Here is a 20230-nt window from a genome sequence, read left to right as displayed (position 1 = left end):
AAAGTTCCTGATGAAAGAATGCTGGGGAAATTAAAAGTGATGGAATAGGATGCAGGGTGTGTTGTGGATAGGGAACTAACTATAGGAAAGAAAATAGTAGGTCTGAATGGTCATTCCTTGCAATGGCAAGATAAAAATAGTAAATTATCCCAAGGATCTGACCTGCAACTGGTGTGTTAACATTTATAAATGATCTGGAAAGGGAAGAAACCAGTAAGATGAATAAATTGCAGATGACACAAAATAATCAGTTTATGATCTTTGAATAATGAGGAATTTGAAGAGGACCTTGTGAGACCTTCTGTTCAAAATTGAGTTCTTTTTTGATGTCTCTGAAGACCCCCAGAAGCTTCCAGAGGTACACCCAATGCAATTGGGTGATTTCTGTAAGCAGGTCACAGCTTGGCAAGTGTCGAGATTAATAGGCCACATGGCTTCAACAGTGTATGTCACTCCCATGGCATGTTGAGAGAAGCCCAGTGGACCCTAGCTTCCCAGTGGCCTCAGGCGGCTGGGAACTTAGCCGATGTGGTCCAGATTCCTCCGTGGTTGACTCATGCCCTTCTCTGGTGAACAATTATGACAAATTTGTGGGACTACCATTCCAAATTCCACTTCCTCAAAAGGTGCTAACAATGGATGCATCCAACCTGGGCTGAGAAACTCACATTGATGGGCTTCACACCAAGGGACTCTGTCTACTCAATAAGCAGACCTTCATATTAATCTCCTTGAGCTGAGAGCCATTTGGAATGCTCTAAAGGCTTTCAGAGATCGTCCGCAAAATCTAATTATTCTCATCCAAATGGACAAATGGTTGCAGTGTTTTATGTAAACAAGGAGGGGGGTGTGGGATCCTACCCCTTATGTCAGGAGGCAGTGAGGATGTGGCAGTGGGCCCTCCGTCACGGGATGGACCTCTGAGCCACATACCTTCTAGGAAAGGACAGCTGCCTGGTGGACAGACTGAGCAGGGTTTTGCAACCACACAAGTGATTTCTCAATATGGGCCTAGCCCACAAGATCTTCTGAAAGTGGGGCACCCCCTCGGTGGATCCTTTTGCCACTCATCTCAACAAAGCTCCCCAGTTCTACTCCATGCTCAGATCACATGGAAGCCTAGTGTTGGATGCCTTTTTTTTGCGTTGGGGGGAGGGTCTTCTGTATGTGCATTCTCCAATACCTCTTATAGAGAGGACTTTGCAGAAACTCAAGAGGGCCCATGGAACTATGATCCTACTTGTGCCTTACTGGCTGAGAGGAATCTGGTCCCCTCCTTTTCTGGAGTTATCCTCCGAAGATCCGTGTAGATTGGACTGTTTTTATGACCCTCATCATGCAGAACAAGGGGTCTCTTCTGTATCCCAACCTCCAATCCCTGGCTTGGATATTGAGAGCATAGAATTTGAAACCTTAAGCTTGCCAGAAGATGTCTCCTGCACTCCATTAGGAGGTGTAACTCTTTTAAGTGGAGTAGCTTTGCTATCTGGTGTGAGGGCGAGGCCTTAGATCCCCTCACCTGTCATACACAAAAATTGCTTGAATACTTCTTCCACCTCTGTGAATCTGGTTTGAAAAACAACTTTATAAAAGGTTCATCTAAGTGCAATTAGTGCTTATCACTGTGTAGGAGGAAAGCCCAACTCTTTACAGCCTCTAGTTGTTCACTTCATGGTAGGTATGCTATTGACAAAGCCCCCAGTCAGATCTCCAATTCTGTAATGGGATCTCAATGTTGTCCTCACCCAGCTGATGAAAGCTCCATTTGAGCCACTTGATTCCTGTCATCTGAAGTATTTGACCTGGAAAGTTGTGTTTCAGGTGGTGATCACTTCAGCTCGCAGTGTCAGTGAGCTTCAAGCTCTAATAGCTAACCCACCTTGCACTAAATTTTACCACAATAGAGAGTTGACCGCATGCACCCTAAATCCCTTCCTAAGGTAGTGTTGGAGTTCCATCTTAATCGGTCAGTCGTCCTGCTAACATTTTTCCCAAAACCAGATGCCCATTCTGGCGAGAGTATACTACATACATACCCTTAGAGTGCAAGTGAGCCTTAGCCTTCTATCTGGAGTGGCTAAAGCCCATAGACAGTCCACCCAGCTTTTTGTTTCTTTTGACCCAAGGGGATGGGGGGTAGCCATTGCTAAACACACAATTTCTAATTGGCTGGCAGATTGCATCTCCTTTATTTATGCCCAGGCAGGGCTGACTCTAGCGGGCCATGTCAAGGTTTACACAGTCTGAGCCATGACTACGTCGGTAGCCCACTTGAGGTCATCCTCTGTAGAGGAGATTTGCAAAGCTGTAACATAATCTGTCCACACATTTACGTGTCATTACTGCTGTGAGCAGAATACCTGACATGACAGCCGGTTCGGTCAAACATTCCTGCAGAATTTGCATGGTGTCTAGAATCCAACTCCACCTCCCTAGGCCCAGTTTTGACTTTTCCAGGCTACACCCCCCACAACTAGTACAGGCTTTGACGTTTGAGTCCCTACTGTCCTAGCATTATTGTTTTCGGTGAGCCTGGTAGATACGGATTCCCACATATGAGAATATGACGGCCTGCTTATCGTTGGAGAAAGCAAGGTTACTCACCTGTAGCAGGTGTTCTTTGAGGACAGCAGGCCAAGTATTCTTGCATATCCTCCCACCACCCCTTGGAGTTGCGTTGTTTCTCCGAGGACAAGCAGGCTGCTTGTTCTCACTGATGGGTGACGTCCACGGCAGCCCCTCCAATCGGAATCCTTACTAGCAAAGTCCTTTGCTAGTCCTCGCGCACCCGCGCGCACCGCGCATGCGCGGCCGTCTTCCCGCCCGAAACCGGCTCGAGCCGGCCAGTCTTCTTTTGTCCGCACTCGGTACGGCTGTGTTTTTTGCCGTGTCGAGCCCCGGAGAGTCGACCTCGCGCGTCCGTTGTCAAATCGACGTGTTTTTTCTTCGGAAAAGTTTTCAAATCATTCGGAAAGTGCTCCGCAAACCCCCTTGGGTTTCGTTTGCCCCTTCCCGTACTTCCAGTCTTTGCCCCGGTAAGTTTTCTTTCGTCGTCGGGGTAGGCCTCTTTTTGGCCTCGATCGAGATTTTTCTCCCTCAGTTTTTGGTGCTCAAATTCGTCATTTCGGATTTTGATTTCGCCGGCGTGATTTTTCCGCCCATGACATCGAAGCCTTCCAGCGGCTTCAAGAAGTGCACCCAGTGCGCCCGGGTAATCTCGCTCACTGATAGACACTCTTCGTGTCTTCAGTGTCTGGGGGCCGAGCACCGTCCTCAGAATTGTAGCCTGTGTTCCCTGTTACAAAGGCGGACTCAGGTAGCGAGATTGGCCCAGTGGAACGTTTTGTTCTCGGGCTCTTCGTCGGCATCGGCACCAGGGTCATCGAGTGCATCGACGTCGTCAGCGTCCAGACCTTCATTCTCGGCCGCCAGTGCATCGAGCGCATCGAGGCATCGGCCCTCTGCATCGGCGCCGAGACATCGGATAGCTGCATCGGCGTCGGTGGTACCGGGACCTCGTCTGCTGATGTCGTCGGACGGTGGTGCATCGTCAGGAGTGCAGGTGAGGGCTGTCCATTCCCCTGCTGGTGGCGGTGAGCCTTCGGGTGGGTCTCCCCCTACCCTGAGGGCTCCTGCGTACAGCCCCCCCCCCCCCCCCCGAGATCGACCTCTTTCGACCTCGGCCCCGAGGAAGCGACGGCTGGATTCTACGTCCTCCTCGTCGGTGCCGGGGAGCTCCGGTGACATGCTTCGAAAGAAGTCGAAGAAGCATCGACACCGGTCTCCTCCCCGCGTCGGCACCGAGAGCTCTGGGTCGCCGAGGGAGTCGGCACCCAGCAGGCATCGGCACCGAGAGGACCGCTCACCCTCTGTTCAGGAGGTGTCGATGCGCTCCACTCTGGACAGCCCGGAACAGCCTCCACGCCCGGAACAGGTTCTGACGTCGACGCCTGCATCGACCTCCATGCCTTTCTCTGCAGCCGCTCTGAACGAGAGCCTCCGGGCCGTTCTCCCAGAGATTCTGGGAGAGCTGTTGCGCCCTACCCCTCCGGTACCGGCGGTGCTTGCGCCTCCGGTACCGTCGAGCGTGGCGCCGGCTGGCCCATCGCCCGGGGTGAGGTCCCCGACGTCGGTACCGCGTGCGGTGCCGACTGCGGCCACCTCCCAGGAGGGCTCCCCGACTACGTCGGCGGAGGGAGCTTCGCCGATGCGGGCGAGGGAGTCTACCTCTCGACGCCCCCATCGTGGACGTGGCTCCACGGAGTCGAGCCGGGCGAGGTTGCAGACACAGGTCCGTGAACTTGTGTCTGACACCGAGGGTGAGGCCTCGTGGGAAGAGGAAGAAGACCACAGATATTTCTCTGACGAGGAGTCTGAGGGTCTTCCTTCCGATCCCACTCCCTCTCCTGAGAGACAGCTTTCTCCTCCCGAGAGTCTGTCTTTTGCTTCCTTTGTCCGGGAGATGTCTACAGCTATCCCCTTCCCGGTGGTTGTGGAGGACGAGCCCAGGGCTGAAATGTTTGAGCTCCTGGACTACCCTTCTCCACCTAAGGAAGCGTCCACTGTTCCCTTGCACCATGTCCTGAAAAAGACATTGCTTGCGAACTGGACCAAGCCACTAAGTAATCCCCACATCCCCAAGAAGATCGAGTCCCAGTACCGGATCCATGGGGACCCAGAGCTGATGCGCACTCAGTTGCCTCACGACTCTGGAGTTGTGGATCTGGCCCTAAAGAAGGCTAAGAGTTCTAGGGAGCATGCTTCGGCGCCCCCGGGCAAAGACTCTAGAACCTTAGACTCCTTTGGGAGGAAGGCCTACCATTCCTCTATGCTCGTGGCCAAAATCCAGTCTTACCAGCTCTACACGAGCATACACATGCGGAACAATGTGCGGCAGTTGGCGGGCTTGGTTGATGCTCTCCCCCCTGAGCAAGCCAAGCCTTTTCAGGAGGTGGTCAGGCAGCTGAAGGCGTGCAGAAAATTCCTGGCCAGAGGGGTGTATGACACCTTTGATGTTGCGTCCAGGGCCGCTGCTCAAGGTGTGGTGATGCGCAGGCTCTCATGGCTGCGTGCCTCCGACCTGGAGAATAGACTCCAGCAGCGGATTGCGGACTCGCCTTGCCGTGCGGACAATATTTTTGGAGAGAAGGTCGAGCAGGTGGTAGAGCATCTCCACCAGCGGGATACCGCATTCGACAAGTTCTCCCGCCGGCAGCCTTCAGCATCTACCTCTACAGGTAGAAGATTTTTTGGGGGAAGGAGGACTGTTCCCTACTCTTCTGGCAAGCGTAGGTACAATCCTCCTTCTCGACAGCCTGCGGCCCAGGCTAAGCCCCAGCGCGCTCGCTCTCGTCAGCAGCGTGCGCCTCAGCAAGGCCCTGCGGCTCCCCAGCAAAAGCAAGGGGCGAGCTTTTGACTGGCTCCAGCAGAGCATAGCCGACATCCAAGTGTCAGTGCCGGGCGACCTGCCGGTCGGGGGGAGGTTGAAAGCTTTTCACCAAAGGTGGCCTCTCATAACCTCCGATCAGTGGGTTCTGCAAATAGTCCAGCAAGGATACACCCTCAATTTGGTCTCAAAACCTCCAAATTGTCCACCGGGAGCTCAGTCTTACAGCTTCCAACACAAGCAGGTACTTGCAGAGGAACTCTCCGCCCTTCTCAGCGCCAATGCGGTCGAGCCCGTGCCATCCGGGCAAGAATGGCTGGGATTCTATTCCAGGTACTTCCTTGTGGAAAAGAAAACAGGGGGGATACGTCCCATCCTAGACCTAAGGGCCCTGAACAAATATCTGGTCAAAGAAAAGTTCAGGATGCTTTCCCTGGGCACCCTACTTCCCATGATTCAGGAAAACGATTGGCTATGCTCTCTGGACTTGAAGGATGCCTACACACACATCCCGATACTGCCAGCTCACAGACAGTATCTGCGATTTCAGCTGGGCACACGTCACTTCCAGTACTGTGTGCTACCCTTTGGGCTCGCCTCTGCGCCCAGGGTGTTCACAAAGTGCCTGGCTGTAGTAGCAGCGGCACATCGCAGGCTGGGGGTACACGTGTTCCCATATCTCGACGATTGGCTGGTGAAGAACACGTCCGAGGCAGGAGCCCTGCAGTCCATGCAGATGACTATTCGCCTCCTGGAGCTACTGGGGTTTGTGATAAATTACCCAAAGTCCCATCTTCTCCCATCACAGAGACTCGAATTCATAGGAGCTCTGCTGGATTCTCGGACGGCTTGCACCTATCTCCCAGAGGCGAGAGCCAACAACTTGTTGTCCCTCGTCTCGCGGGTGCGAGCGTCCCAGCAGATCACAGCTCGGCAGATGTTGAGATTGCTGGGCCACATGGCCTCCACAGTTCATGTGACTCCCATGGCCCGCCTTCACATGAGATCTGCTCAATGGACCCTAGCTTCCCAGTGGTTTCAGGCTGCTGGGGATCTAGAAGACGTAATCCACCTGTCCATGAGTTTTCTCGAATCCCTGTATTGGTGGACGATTTGGTCCAATCTGACTCTGGGACGTCCTTTCCAAATTCCTCAGCCACAAAAAGTGCTGACCACGGATGCGTCTCTCCTGGGATGGGGAGCTCATGTCGATGGGCTTCACACCCAAGGAAGCTGGTCCCTCCAGGAACGCGGTCTACAGATCAATCTCCTGGAGTTGCGAGCGATCTGGAACGCTCTGAAGGCTTTCAGAGATCGGCTGTCCCACCAAATTATCCAAATTCAGACAGACAACCAGGTTGCCATGTACTATGTCAACAAGCAGGGGGGCACCGGATCTCGCCCCCTGTGTCAGGAAGCCGTCAGCATGTGGCTCTGGGCTCGCCGTCTCGGCATGGTGCTCCAAGCCACATATCTGGCAGGCATAAACAACAGTCTGGCCGACAGACTGAGCAGGATTATGCAACCTCACGAGTGGTCGCTCAACTCCCGAGTGGTGCGCCAGATCTTCCAAGCGTGGGGCACCCCCTTGGTGGATCTCTTCGCATCTCGAGCGAACCACAAAGTCCCTCAGTTCTGTTCCAGGCTTCAGGCCCACGGCAGACTAGCATCGGATGCCTTCCTCCTGGACTTGGGGGGAGGGCCTACTGTATGCTTATCCTCCCATTCCTCTGGTGGGGAAGACTTTGTTGAAACTCAAGCAAGACCGAGGCACCATGATTCTGATTGCTCCTTTTTGGCCGCGTCAGATCTGGTTCCCTCTTCTTCTGGAGTTATCCTCCGAAGAACCGTGGAGATTGGAGTGTTTTCCGGCCCTCATCATGCAGGACGAAGGGGCTCTTCTGCATCCCAGCCTCCGGTCCCTGGCTTTCACGGCCTGGATGTTGAGAGCGTAGACTTTGCCTCTTTGGGTCTGTCAGAGGGTGTCTCCCGCGTCTTGCTTGCTTCCAGGAAAGATTCCACTAAGAGGAGTTACTTCTTTCTGTGGAGGAGGTTTGCCGTCTGGTGTGACAGCAAGGCCCTAGCTCCTCGCTCTTGTCCTACACAGACCCTGCTTGAATACCTTCTGCACTTGTCTGAGTCTGGTCTCAAGACCAACTCTGTAAGAGTTCACCTTAGCGCAATCAGTGCATACCATTACCATGTGGAAGGTAAGCCGATCTCAGGACAGCCTTTAGTTGTTCGCTTCATGAGAGGTTTGCTTTTGTCAAAGCCCCCTGTCAAGCCTCCTACAGTGTCATGGGATCTCAATGTCGTTCTCACCCAGCTGATGAAACCTTTTGAGCCACTGGATTCCTGCCATCTGAAGTACTTGACCTGGAAGGTCATTTTCTTGGTGGCAGTTACTTCAGCTCGTAGAGTCAGTGAGCTTCAGGCCCTGGTAGCCCAGGCCCCTTACACCAAATTTCATCATAACAGAGTAGTCCTCCGCACTCACCCTAAGTTCTTGCCAAAGGTCGTGTCGGAGTTCCATCTGAACCAGTCAATTGTCTTGCCAACATTCTTTCCCCGTCCTCATTCCTGCCCTGCTGAACGTCAGCTGCACACATTGGACTGCAAGAGAGCATTGGCCTTCTACCTGGAGCGGACACAGCCCAACAGACAGTCCGCCCAATTGTTTGTTTCTTTTGATCCCAATAGGAGGGGAGTGGCTGTAGGGAAACGCACCATATCCAATTGGCTAGCAGATTGCATTTCCTTCACTTACGCCCAGGCGGGGCTGGCTCTTGAGGGTCATGTCACAGCTCATAATGTTAGAGCCATGGCTGCGTCGGTAGCCCACTTGAAGTCAGCCTCCATTGAAGAAATTTGCAAAGCTGCGACGTGGTCATCTGTCCACACATTCACATCTCATTACTGCCTGCAGCAGGATACCCGACGCGACAGTCGGTTCGGGCAGTCAGATCTTCAGAACCTGTTTGGGCTTTAGGATCCAACTCCACCCCCCGAGGGCCCTGTTTGTTCTGTTCCAGGCTGCACTCTCAGTTAGTTGGTAAATTTTTTAGGTCAATCTCAGTTATGTCCTCGCCGTTGCGAGGCCCAATTGACCATGGTTGTTGTTTTGAGTGAGCCTGGGGGCTAGGGATACCCCATCAGTGAGAACAAGCAGCCTGCTTGTCCTCGGAGAAAGCGAATGCTACATACCTGTAGAAGGTATTCTCCGAGGACAGCAGGCTGATTGTTCTCACAAACCCGCCCGCCTCCCCTTTGGAGTTGTGTCTTCCCTTGTATTGTCTTGCTACATACTGGACTGGCCGGCTCGAGCCGGTTTCGGGCGGGAAGACGGCCGCGCATGCGCGAGGACTAGCAAAGGACTTTGCTAGTAAGGATTCCGATTGGAGGGGCTGCCGTGGACGTCACCCATCAGTGAGAACAATCAGCCTGCTGTCCTCGGAGAATACCTTCTACAGGTATGTAGCATTCGCTTTAGCTTTGTACAGTGACAGAGGGACCTGAGCTAGTGTGTCGGGTGCGAAGGCACCAGCGCATACATGGTGGGACACTGACTAGCAAGTTTAAGAATTTTCTAGCCGTGTCTATACCGGGCTCCATTAAATGACATCACCCACATGTGAGATTTGACCTGCTGTCCTGAGAGAACATCTGCTACAAGTGAGTAACCTTATTCCTAGAGAAGTCCATAAATCCATTATCAGCTATGTAAACTTAGGAAAGCCACTGCTTGTCCATGATTGAGTGGGGAGAATTAGATCTGTTCTTTAGAATCCTGCTGGGTTGCTATGACTTGGATGGTTACTGTTGTGAACAGGATACTAGGCTTGATGGATCTTTGGTCTAACTCAGTATGGCACAATTCTTATGCTAGGAAGTGGGAGTCTTTGATTGGAGTTTGATTTAGATTTTATTACACGCCTTTCCAAATACGAGCTCAAACCAGGTTATGTGTGGGGTAGAATAAGTAGCTCCCTGCCCAAGACAAGTAACAATCTAAATTGGTGTGTGGGTTAATAGAGGACAGAGTGAATTACCCTAGGTTACAAGAAGAGTTGATGCGAGAACCCTGGCGTTCTTGGCTCTCCGTTTACTGCTCTACACATTTGCTTTATCTTTGTTATTGTATGCTAGTCTAGATGTGGGAAAGGAAAAACAGGATGAAGACTAGTACTAGAAAACGATTTTCCCTTTTTTATTTCTTCTGTATTGGACAGCATCCTTATGTTTTTTTATTCCTTTATTCTGTTTGGTTTTGCAGCTAATTATATTCCTCAAGGTTCAGTGGATGATCTCTTTCCTGGCACGTGGTACCTGGTGCGGGTGGATGAGAAGCACAGGCGGCAGTATGCTCATCGCTCCCTGCTGGAGGACAGACCTTTGGAAGCCAGCATAGATGCTGTCAATTCAAGCACCATTAATGAAGTAATAAAATAGAAATCTTAACTGATCATAGTTAAAGCATGCCTTCTCCAAAGCGTGGTCATAGGCAGGCTATTAAGGCTGAACAAGTTTATGAAGTGTGCAGACGATTCTTAACAATGAAATGTTTTTAGATAAAACTTGAAGTTTTAGGAGAGAATTTTTAAATAAGAGGTGTACGTCCAAACAGAGTTGGTGATAAGTGACCTTATCAGATTACCTTCTTTACCCATGTCACCATCTTTCTCCTACTTATGAGATGAATCTGAAGAGGAATGTTTCTATTGTTTGGGTTTCAATTATAGAATTACTATTTGGACTTCTATAAAGTTAGCAAAAATGAAATATATTCAGATTGGCCTCAAATATGTAAATTGCCAGAACTGCATAAATACGGAGTGGAGGTGTAGCCTAGTGGTCAGAGCATTGGGCTGAGAACCAGGGAAGCCAGTGTTCAAATCTCACTTCTCCTAGTGACACTTCAGGACCTTGGGCAAGTCACCTCATCCTCCATTGCTTCAGATGCACTTAGATTGTAAGCCAACATGGGCAGGGAAAAGCTCAGACTTGGAAAAGATAAATAATAAGTGGGCCTCTCCTGGCTAAATTGCTATGAATATTGGGCCTTTAGTATTTTTGAAAGCTGTATGAACAGTTTGTATCTAAGGCTGAAGTCTTAATAATTGGTGCTACTGTTTTTAAGCTTGAAACAGGTCCCTCGGTCTTCATGTTTCCTCAGAGCAGGGAGGACACATCATTGTATTCTCGTCTCGGTGCAAAATTTTCTCTAATCTATATTGCCTTCCCTTGCAGGTATGTTTGTCCCTTTCTGTTGTTTCCCCCTTACTTCTAAATTTATTTATTTCCCTGTTTTTTTTTGTAGTGTTTTCAACTGTTGAAGTTTCTTTTCTTTTTTGTGAATTGCTAGGCCAGAGCACCGACCTTGATTTGAACAGTGCCCCTTTTTTACTGTTCAAAAATGAGGAGTTTAATTTGGCTGCGATTCTTTTCTTGATGTCCAAGAAGACAGCCCCCCCATTGGCTTCAGAAGGTATGCCAAATGTAATTGGGTGATTTCCAAGATGGATCTACGCTATTAGTGCATCGGGTCCTTGGCTTGACCATGCGCCTAACTCTTTGCAAATGCAGTTGAGGACACAGATGGCACAGCAGGTTTAACAGGAGAAACATTTCTCCTCAAAGGCTGGTATATTGGCACCGGAAGCATCGACCTTGATGGCCGCTAAGAGAAGAGTACAGCAGCATCGAGAAGGTCTCTATCTCTCTCAACATGGGGCACTAAAAGTAGACCCTGGGACTGGTCAACATCGGATCCAACACAGAGGGCACTTACGGGTTCAAAGTCATCCTTGTCGGTACCGAAGGATTACAGTGCTGCACATCGGGGGAAGCCCAAGAAGCATAAGCATCTGTTTTCATCTATACAAGGTGCTGGGAGCTCCAGGGCATCGGCAGTGCTGGTACACAAGAAGAGCTGGCACCGGGAGGAGTGCTCCCCCTCTTTGGAAGACGTGCTGGTCTGCAAGGCTCCGGGTAACTAGGTCCTGCTTTTAGTTTGGCACTGATGCTTTCTCGGGCTACCTCTCTTCTGGCTCCGCTGCCTTTGCTGAGCTGACACAGATGCTGCAATTACAATCCACTCAGACATTGAGGGTGCTTGCGCCAACTGTAGATCAGCCCCAGATTCTTCCTGAGGCTCTATCCCTGCCTATGGAGAGATCCTCAACGCCAGAGCCTCAAAGGGTGTCGTCATCAACACAAGCAGTACCACTCTCAGCATCAGGAGAGAAAGCTTCCCTGAAGTCTGAGGGTAGAGCTGTACTTTGGTACTCATCGGGGCATGGATGTAGATCCACTAAGCTGAGGCAGGCACAGACTCACTTGGTACAATCAATGTACAGTGAGGAGTCTGAATGAATGGGACCGCTCATGGGATTCAGAAGAAGGACCCTCATGAGGAGGAGTCTATGGGGTACCTTCTGATCCCTCCCCACCTCAAGAGACTAAATCTGAAGGTCTCTTTCACTGGTTTTGTCCAGGAGATGGCTTCTGCCATCCCATTTAAGTTGGAGATAGAGGACGAGCCCAAGGCAAAGATGCATCTGTTGTGGACTATGAGTCACCTCCTAAGGAAATGGGTCACAGTACCACTGCACTCTATCCTTAAAGATGTACTGACGAAGAACTGGGAATCTCCCCTCTCAGTGCAGGTTGCAGCTAACAAGGTGGAAGGCTCCTGGATTCGAAAGGGCTTAACTGCCTCTCCACTCTGTGGTTGTCAAATCTGCCCTCAAATGAGCTAGGAGCCCCAGAACTCATTCCTCGGCTCCCCCAGGTAGAGAGGCTTGGACACTAGACTCATTTGGAAGGAAAGCTTTTCAGGCCTTGATGCTCGTTGCCTCCATCCAGTCCGACCAGTTCTATATGATCCTTTTCTTGCAGTCTTTGCTACGCGGTACACTCAGTCTCGCAGATTCTCTCCCATAGGAGCAGGCCGCAGAGCTTCGCAAGTAAACAGCTGGAAAGTAGGAAGTATCTCTCTAGGGGCAAGTACGAGTCTTCTGACATTGCGTCCAGACTCTGCCATGGGTGTGGGGATGAGCAGACTCTCATGGCTGCATGTTTCAGACCTAGAACCAGTGGTTCAGGAGAGATTGGTGGATGTGCCTTACCGAGGAGACAATCTTTTTGGGAATAAGGTGGAGAAGGTTGCTGGCTTCATAAAGAAACATACTGATACCATCCAAACCCTAAACTAGCACCCTCCAGCTGCAACCTCTTCATCACTGAGGTTTTCAAGTGGGCCTAGGCGGCAACCTTACTACTCTCAAAGATCTATATTTCTGCCTCCTTCCTACTCTGCCCAGAACCCCCAGGCCTAGCGTTCTCGGCCTTGCCAATCCCTGCTGGCTTCCCAGTCAAAGCAAGGGATGAGCTTTTGACTGGCTGAAGGAGCGCATAGCCATCCCAGGTGGCCTACTACTAAGGGGGAGGCTAAACTTTTTTTCCAACACAGGTGGCCTCTTGTAATCTCCGACTGGTGGGGTTTGGTTTTTCAAATAGTAAATGCACTCAATCTGCAGCCCCTCATTACCCCTCTACCCTCATCTCCCCTTACGCTGCTACCCGAAACCTCCGCTCACAGGACAAATCCCTCCTATCAGTACCCTTCTCCACCACCGCCAACTCCAGGCTCCGCCCTTTCTGCCTCGCCTCACCTTATGCCTGGAATAAACTTCCTGAGCCCATACGCCAAGCCCTCTCCCTGCCCAACTTCAAATCCTTGCTCAAAGCCCACCTCTTCAATGTCGCTTTCGGCACCTAACCATTATACCTCTATTCAGGAAATCTAGACTGCCCCAATTTGATTGACTGCATATTTTGTCCTTTAGATTGTAAGCTCCTTTGAGCAGGGACTGTCCTCCTTTGTTAAATTGTACAGCGCTGCATAACCCTAGTAGCGCTTTAGAAATGTTAAGTAGTAGTAGTAGGTTACCAAATTGTCACCGAGAACATCATTCATCAGTTCTGGGCACAAGCAGGTACTTGTAGAGGAAATATTTGCTCTTCTACAGGTCAAAGCGGTCAAACCGCTGCCACCAAGGGAAGAAGGGAAGGGATTCTATTCTAGGTACTTCTTGTGCCCAAAAAGATATGAGGATTTCATCCCATTCTAGACCTAAGGGCCCTGAGCAAATTCCTGGTCAAAAGTTCAGGATGATTTCCCTGCCACCCTTCTTCCCCTAATTGAGGAAAAAGATTAGCTATGCTCTCTGGACTTAAAGGATGCCTATATCCACAATTCGATACTTCCCAATGTCAGGAAATCTCTGATTCCGAATAGGGAAACACCACTACCAGTATCGCCTTTTGGCCTTGCATCAACTCCAAGGGTATTATTCACCAAATGTCTAGTGGTAGATGCAGCTGGTCACGAGCACATCACAGGAGGGACTGACGGTGCACCTGTTACTAGGGATCATCATAAACTACCCTCTTCGGTCCAATGATTGGAGTACATAAGAGCCCTGGTGGATACTTTGCAGACTCAGGCTTTTCTCCCACAAGCAAGAGCAGAGACCTTGACCTCACAGGTCACAGCTCGGTAAATGCTGATATTAATGGTCCACATGGCCTAAACAGTACATGTCACTCTTATGGCATGTCTCCACTTCGGAGAGGCCCAGTGGACCCTAGTTTCCCAGTGGTCTCAGGCGGCTGAGAATCTAGCAGATGTAATCCAAATTCCATTAGAATTGACTCGTGCCTTTCTCTGGTGGAAAATTCGAACAAATTTGACTGTGGGACTACCATTCCAAATTCCTCCACCTTAGAAGGTGCTAACAAAAGATGTGTCAAACCTGAGATGGGGAGCTCATGTAGATGAGCTTCACATCAAAGTGACTCAGTCTGCTGAAGAAACAAATCTCAATATCAACCTCTGAGCTGAAGGCCATTTGGAATTCTCTAAAAGCTTTCAGAGATTAGCTACAGAACCAAATTATTCTCATTCAAACAGGCAACCATGTTGCAATGTTCCATGTAAACAAGCAGGGGCGTACAGGATACTACCCCTTGTCAGGAAGCAGTGGGGATATGGCAGTAGTCCCTCCTTTACGGAATGGTCTTCCGAGCCACATACTACCAGGAAAGGACAATTGCCTGGCAGACAGACTGAGCAGAGTTTTGCAACCGCACAAGTGGTTTCTCAACATGGGCATAGACCACAATTACTTCCAAGAGTGGGATACGCCCTCGGTGGATCTTTTTGCCACTCATCTCAACAACAGGGTCCCCCAGTTCTGCTCCAGGCTCAGATCACACTGCAGACTAGCATCATATGTCTTTCACCTACATTTTGTTGTTTGAAAGTGTAAACAAACGCTTCACATCTGTGTGCTCTAATCCGCTCAAGCCTACAAGATAATGAGCGGATTAGAGCAGACAGATGTGAAGCGTTTGTTTACACTTTCAAACAACAACAAAACCAGGGGACACAAGATGAAGCTAGAATACGGTAGATCCCTTACTCTCCTAGGTCTGCTGGAGAGACTGTTTTGTAGAGCGTTGGGACAATGCTCTGTTCTGGGCGGGAGCTTCTTTGGTGGTTAAGTGGTTGGTCCATGGCTCAAACAAGGAAGAGCGCCCGCTGTCTAGGACATTGGTGTGAAGAACCTTGACATTTGACTTTCTTGTTCGCTTGAGGCAGGCATCGCCTACTGTTGTCCAACCCAAGTTGGGTGGGTGTGCATAGGGAGCACTGTGTGGACTCTTGCATGATTCATGGATGTCCAGGGGTTCTGGTACATCTCTGTCCGGCAAGCGCGAGATCTCAGCATCTGGATTCAAGTGTGCAAGTTGGTCGGTTGTGGGCCTCAGGTAGGGGTGATTCCGGGCAGCCTTGTCATCTGGTATCTGGTCGCATTCAGCCCGTGGGGGTGACTGGCGTGGTGTCGCCATTCACAACCTCTATCGCGTAACCACTTGCTGCTTGCCCTGCTGTCTGTATGGCCCTTGCACAAGTTTTGATGCTGAGTTCAATTCCCACTTCAGGCACAGGCAGCTCCTTGTGACTCTGGGCAAGTCACTTAACCCTCCATTGCCCCATGTAAGCCGCATTGAGCCTGCCATGAGTGGGAAAGCACGGGGTACAAATGTAAAAAAAAAAATATATATATATGGTAGATTTAAAACAGGAGAAAGTTTTTTCTTTACTCAGCGTGTAGTTAGGCTCTGGAACTCATTGCCGGAGAATGTAGTGACAGCAGCTGGCCTTACGGAATTTAAAGGGGGTTTGGACAGTTTCCTGAGGAAAAAGTCCATTGAATATTATTAATTTTTTTTTTTTTTTTTTTTTTTTTTGGGAGGGGGGGGTGCCGGGTTCTTGAAGCCTGGATTGGTCGCTGTCTGAGACAGGATGCTGGGCTTGATGGACCCTTGGTCTTTTCCCAGTATGGCGGTACTTATGTACACTGGGGGAAGGGTCTTCTATATATGTATCCTCCAATACCTCTCAGAGAGAAGACTTGGCTGAAAGACAAGCAAGACCGGATAACTATGATCCTAATCACCCCTTATTGGCCAAGGCAGATGTGGTTTCCTTCTCTTCTGGAGTTGTCCTTCGAAGAACCATGGAGATTGGAATATTTTCCAACCTTTGTCATTTAAACGAGGGAACCCTTCTGCATCCCATCCTCTAATTACTGGCCCTCACGGCTTAGATGTTGAGAGCGTAGAATTCCAATCCTTAGATTTGCCAGAGGGTGTCTCGTGCATTCTGCTGACTTCCAGGAAAGACTCTATTAAGAGATGTTACTCTTTTTAAGTGGAGGAGGTTTTCATCCCCTCACTTGCCCTACACAAAAACTGCTTGACTACCTCCTGCACCACTCTTAGTCTGATTTGAAAACCAACTCTGTAAGGGTTCATCTAAATGCAATTGGTGCTTATCACTGTTTGGGAGGTAAGCCCATCTCTGTGCAGCCTCTAGTTGTTTGCTTCATGAGAGGTTTGCTACTGACAAAGCCCCCGGTCAAACCTCCAACTGTGTTATGGGATCCGAACATTGTTCTCACCCAGTTGATGAAAGCTCCTTTTTAGCCTCTTGATTCCTGTCATCTGAAGTATTTGACCTAGAAAGTTGTGTTTTTGGTGGCAGTCACTACAGCTGTTAGAATCACTGAGCTTCAGGCCCTAGTATCTGATCCACCTTACACTAAGTCTTACCACAATAGAGTAATTCTCGGCACATACCCTAAGTTCCTTCTTAAGGTAATGTCAGAGTTTCATCTTAATCAGTGAATTGTTCTGCCAACATTTTTCCCAAAATTACATGCCCATCCTGGCAAGAGTGTACTGCATACCTTAGAGTGCTAGCAAGCTTTATCCTTCTAGCTGGAGTGGACTAAAGCCCATAGATAGGTCCACCCAGCTTTTTGTTTCTTTTGACCCAAACCAGATGGGGGATAGCCATCTGTAAATGCACAATTTCTAATTGGCTAGCAGATTAGCTGACTCTAGAAGGTCATGTCAACCCTCACAATGTCAGAGTCCTGGCTACGTTGGTATCCCACTTAAGGTCAGCCTCCATAGATGAGATTTGCAAAGCTGCAACGTGGTGATCTGTCCACTCATTCACATCTCATTAGTGCCTTGAGCAGGATACCTGATGTGACAGCTGTTCAGTCAGGCAGTCCTGAAGAATTTGGTCGGTGTCTAGAATCCAACTGGCCTACTTATCCTCAAAGAAAACAAAGTTACTCACCCTTAGCAGGTGTTCTCTGAGGACAGCAGGCCAAGTATTCTCACATTCCCTCCCACCTCCCCTTGGAGTTGTATTCTTTAGCTATCTTATAGGACTGAGGGGACCTGTGCTCATGCATCTGGCGGGAAGGCCAGGAATGCGTATGCAGTGGGATGCTTCTGGAAAGTTCTATAATATAAGTTCTATAATAATCTCGCTAGTCAGCATCCGCACTGGGCTCTATCGGATGACGTCGCCTAGTTGTGAGAATACTTGGCCTGCTGTACTTGGAGAACACTTGCTGTTGGTGAGTAACTTTGCTTTTCAGAATGCCCCTGACATGCCCATGCCCCGTCCATGGTCATGCCCTCTTTGGGATAAGCAGTATGGGAGTTAGGTGCCTTATAGAATAGTGTGCAGACAGATTTGTGTTAAAATTTTGAGTGCCAATTAACATCAATTGGTTGTTGGCACCTAAGTATTGTTAAGAGCTTATTAACCAATTAATTTGCATGCAAATCTTGACAGTGTGTGCAAATTTGTGCACCATATATAAAATCCAGGGTAAGTAACACTAGGCAAAATGTGCACTATTTAGTATGCGTGGATATGGTTTTTAATCTGCCTGCATAAGCTAAATAATTAAATGTCTTGCTGATTTTTTTTAATGTGCACTCTAGCTTTTGAAATATGATCTTTTTTCACAGCTATTGTAAGCTAGCATACTTATTCAGGGAGGAGTGGTTGGGAGAATGGATATGCAGAAAATACTTGGTTTAACCAATGTAACCTATTTTTATATTCCTTTTATCATCTGTTAAAATCTCCAACTTCTGAAGAAAAATATAAAAAGATAAGCAAGTGGTTTGAAATGAGTTAATATGTGTTTTTCTTCCCCTCCCCCAGCCTATCCTGAGCCCTGCTAAGAAAGTTCCAAGAATCCCTACTACAGCTGGATCAGAAGCACATTCCATTAGTAATGGAGAACATTAAAATTACCTCTGTGAGGTGTAGAACAAATGAAATGAGAAAAGGAGATCAATGATAACCTCTTGTTTTGTTTTAACTTAATCAAAACCTGTTATATTGAAATATTCATGAAAAGATCTTAATTGAATACTGCTTGTTTTGCAACCAAGCCAACACATTTCATAATGCTAAACATTAATTGTAATTTTTTTTTTTTTATAGTTCAACAGACTTTAGTTTCACTGCTTGTGTCAGTAAGGGTTTTGTGAGCCCAAAAAATTATATTCAAATATAACTGTTACAAACACACACACACACATGGTTCTATATTTTTGTTTGTAATTTTATAAGACTTTTTTTCTAATTTGTAAATTTTTCTCGGTTGCATTTTTAGTTAAACCAAGACTGTAGGTGTTGGATATCTTGTGATAATGCACAAGGTTCTGTAACACTAGAAGAGTTACACGGAGCATTAGCCTTGTAATCACTGTTCCCTCTAAGTTATGGGGAGTCCTCCAACTGCATAGCTGGGGGGGGGGAGAGAATTGTTATTTCAGTTGCTAGGGGCAAGCAAGTTCTTTGGAGCCCTGCAGAGCTTTCCTGTTCCTATTGAAAATATGGTAGTAAAACAGCACCCTGCCCCCCACTGGCAGGACCATAGTTGCAGGACTCCTGTTCAAACTAGAAGGGTACAGTGTAATGGGGCAGTGATAACCAGTTGGAATGTATAAAGAGAGCAACTGGTACTGGGTTAAGGCATAAGTCAAAAACCTTGTAAAATTTAGAAAATTTGAACTAATGTAAAGCATTTTTTCTCCGAGGACAAGCAGGCTGCTTGTTCTCACTGATGGGTGACGTCCACGGCAGCCCCTCCAATCGGAAACTTCACTAGCAAAGTCCTTTGCTAGCCCTCGCGCGCCCGCGCGCACCGCGCATGCGCGGCCGTCTTCCCGCCCGAAACCGGCTCGAGCCGGCCAGTCTTCTTTTGTCCGCACTCGGTACGGTCGTGTTTTCGCCGTGTCGAGCCCCGGAAAGTCGACCTCGCGCGTCCAATTCGTTTGAACGTGTTTTTTTCCTTCGGGAAAGCTTTGTCCTAGTCGGGAAGTGCTCCGGAAACCCCCCGCCGGGTTTCGTGTAAATCCTCCCCGTACTTCCAGCTTTTTTGCCCCGGTAAGTTTTCTTTCGTCGTCGGGGTAGGCCTTTTTTCGGCCTCGGTCGAGATTTTTTCTCCCTCTAAATTTGGTGCTTCGAATTTCGCCATTTCGGCTTTTGATTTCGCCGGCGTGATTTTTCCGCCCATGACATCGAAGCCTTCCAGCGGCTTCAAGAAGTGCACCCAGTGCGCCCGGGTTATCTCGCTCACTGATCGACACTCGTCGTGTCTTCAGTGTCTGGGGGCCGAGCACCGCCCTCAGAACTGCAGTCTGTGTTCCCTGCTTCAAAGGCGGACTCAGGTAGCGAGACTAGCCCAGTGGAACGTGTTGTTCTCGGGCTCTTCGTCGGCATCGGCACCGGGATCTTCGAGTGCATCGACGTCGTCAGCGTCCAGACCATCTTCCTCGGCCGCCCCTGCATCGAGTGCATCGAGGCATCGGGCCTCTGCATCGGCGCCGAGACATCGGATAGCTGCATCGACGTCGGTGGTACCAGGACCTCGTCTGCTGATGTCGTCGGACGGTGGTGCATCGGGTGGAGTGCAGGTGAGGGCTGTCCATTCCCCTGCTGGTGGCGGTGAGCCCTCGGGTGGGTCTCCGCCTACCCTGAGGGCTCCTGCGGTACAGCCCCCCCGAGATCGACCTTCTTCAGTCTCGGCCCCGAGGAAGCGACGGGTGGATTCGACGTCCTCCTCGTCGGTGCCGGGGAGCTCCGGTGACATGCTTCGGAAGAAATCGAAGAAGCATCGACACCGGTCTCCTCCCCGTGTCGGCACCGAGAGCTCTGGGTCGCCGAGGGATTCGGCACCCAGCAGGCATCGGCACCGAGAGGACCGCTCACCCTCTGTTCAGGAGGTGTCGATGCGCTCCGCTCTGGACAGCCCGGAACAGCCTCCACGCCCGGAACAGGTACTGACGTCGACGCCTGCATCGACCTCTCAGCCTTTCTCTGCAGCCGCTCTAAACGAGAGCCTCCGGGCCGTTCTCCCAGAGATTCTGGGAGAGCTGTTGCGCCCTACCCCT

The 20230-nt window shown here is 49.6% G+C and overlaps 1 protein-coding gene across 5 annotated transcripts in view; it reads left to right on the top strand.

Moving 5' to 3' along the window:
• Nucleotides 1–18864, top strand: part of HMGCS1 (3-hydroxy-3-methylglutaryl-CoA synthase 1) — a 105974-nt gene extending 87110 nt beyond the window's left edge. For all 5 annotated transcript variants that reach the window (XM_030193096.1, XM_030193099.1, XM_030193095.1 and 2 more), the window contains exons 9-10: nt 9660–9823; nt 17991–18864. In XM_030193096.1, coding sequence (XP_030048956.1) covers nt 9660–9823; nt 17991–18077 — 251 coding nt within the window. In that variant the 3' untranslated portion in view covers nt 18078–18864. The remainder of the gene's footprint in view (nt 1–9659; nt 9824–17990) is intronic.
• The last annotated feature ends 1366 nt before the right edge of the window (nt 18865–20230 follow it).

The sequence above is a fragment of the Microcaecilia unicolor genome, chromosome 2 (assembly GCF_901765095.1).
Source record: "Microcaecilia unicolor chromosome 2, aMicUni1.1, whole genome shotgun sequence".
Lineage (NCBI taxonomy): Eukaryota > Metazoa > Chordata > Amphibia > Gymnophiona > Siphonopidae > Microcaecilia > Microcaecilia unicolor.
Note: the sequence above shows the minus strand (reverse complement) of the source record. Positions and strands in the feature narration are given on the sequence as shown.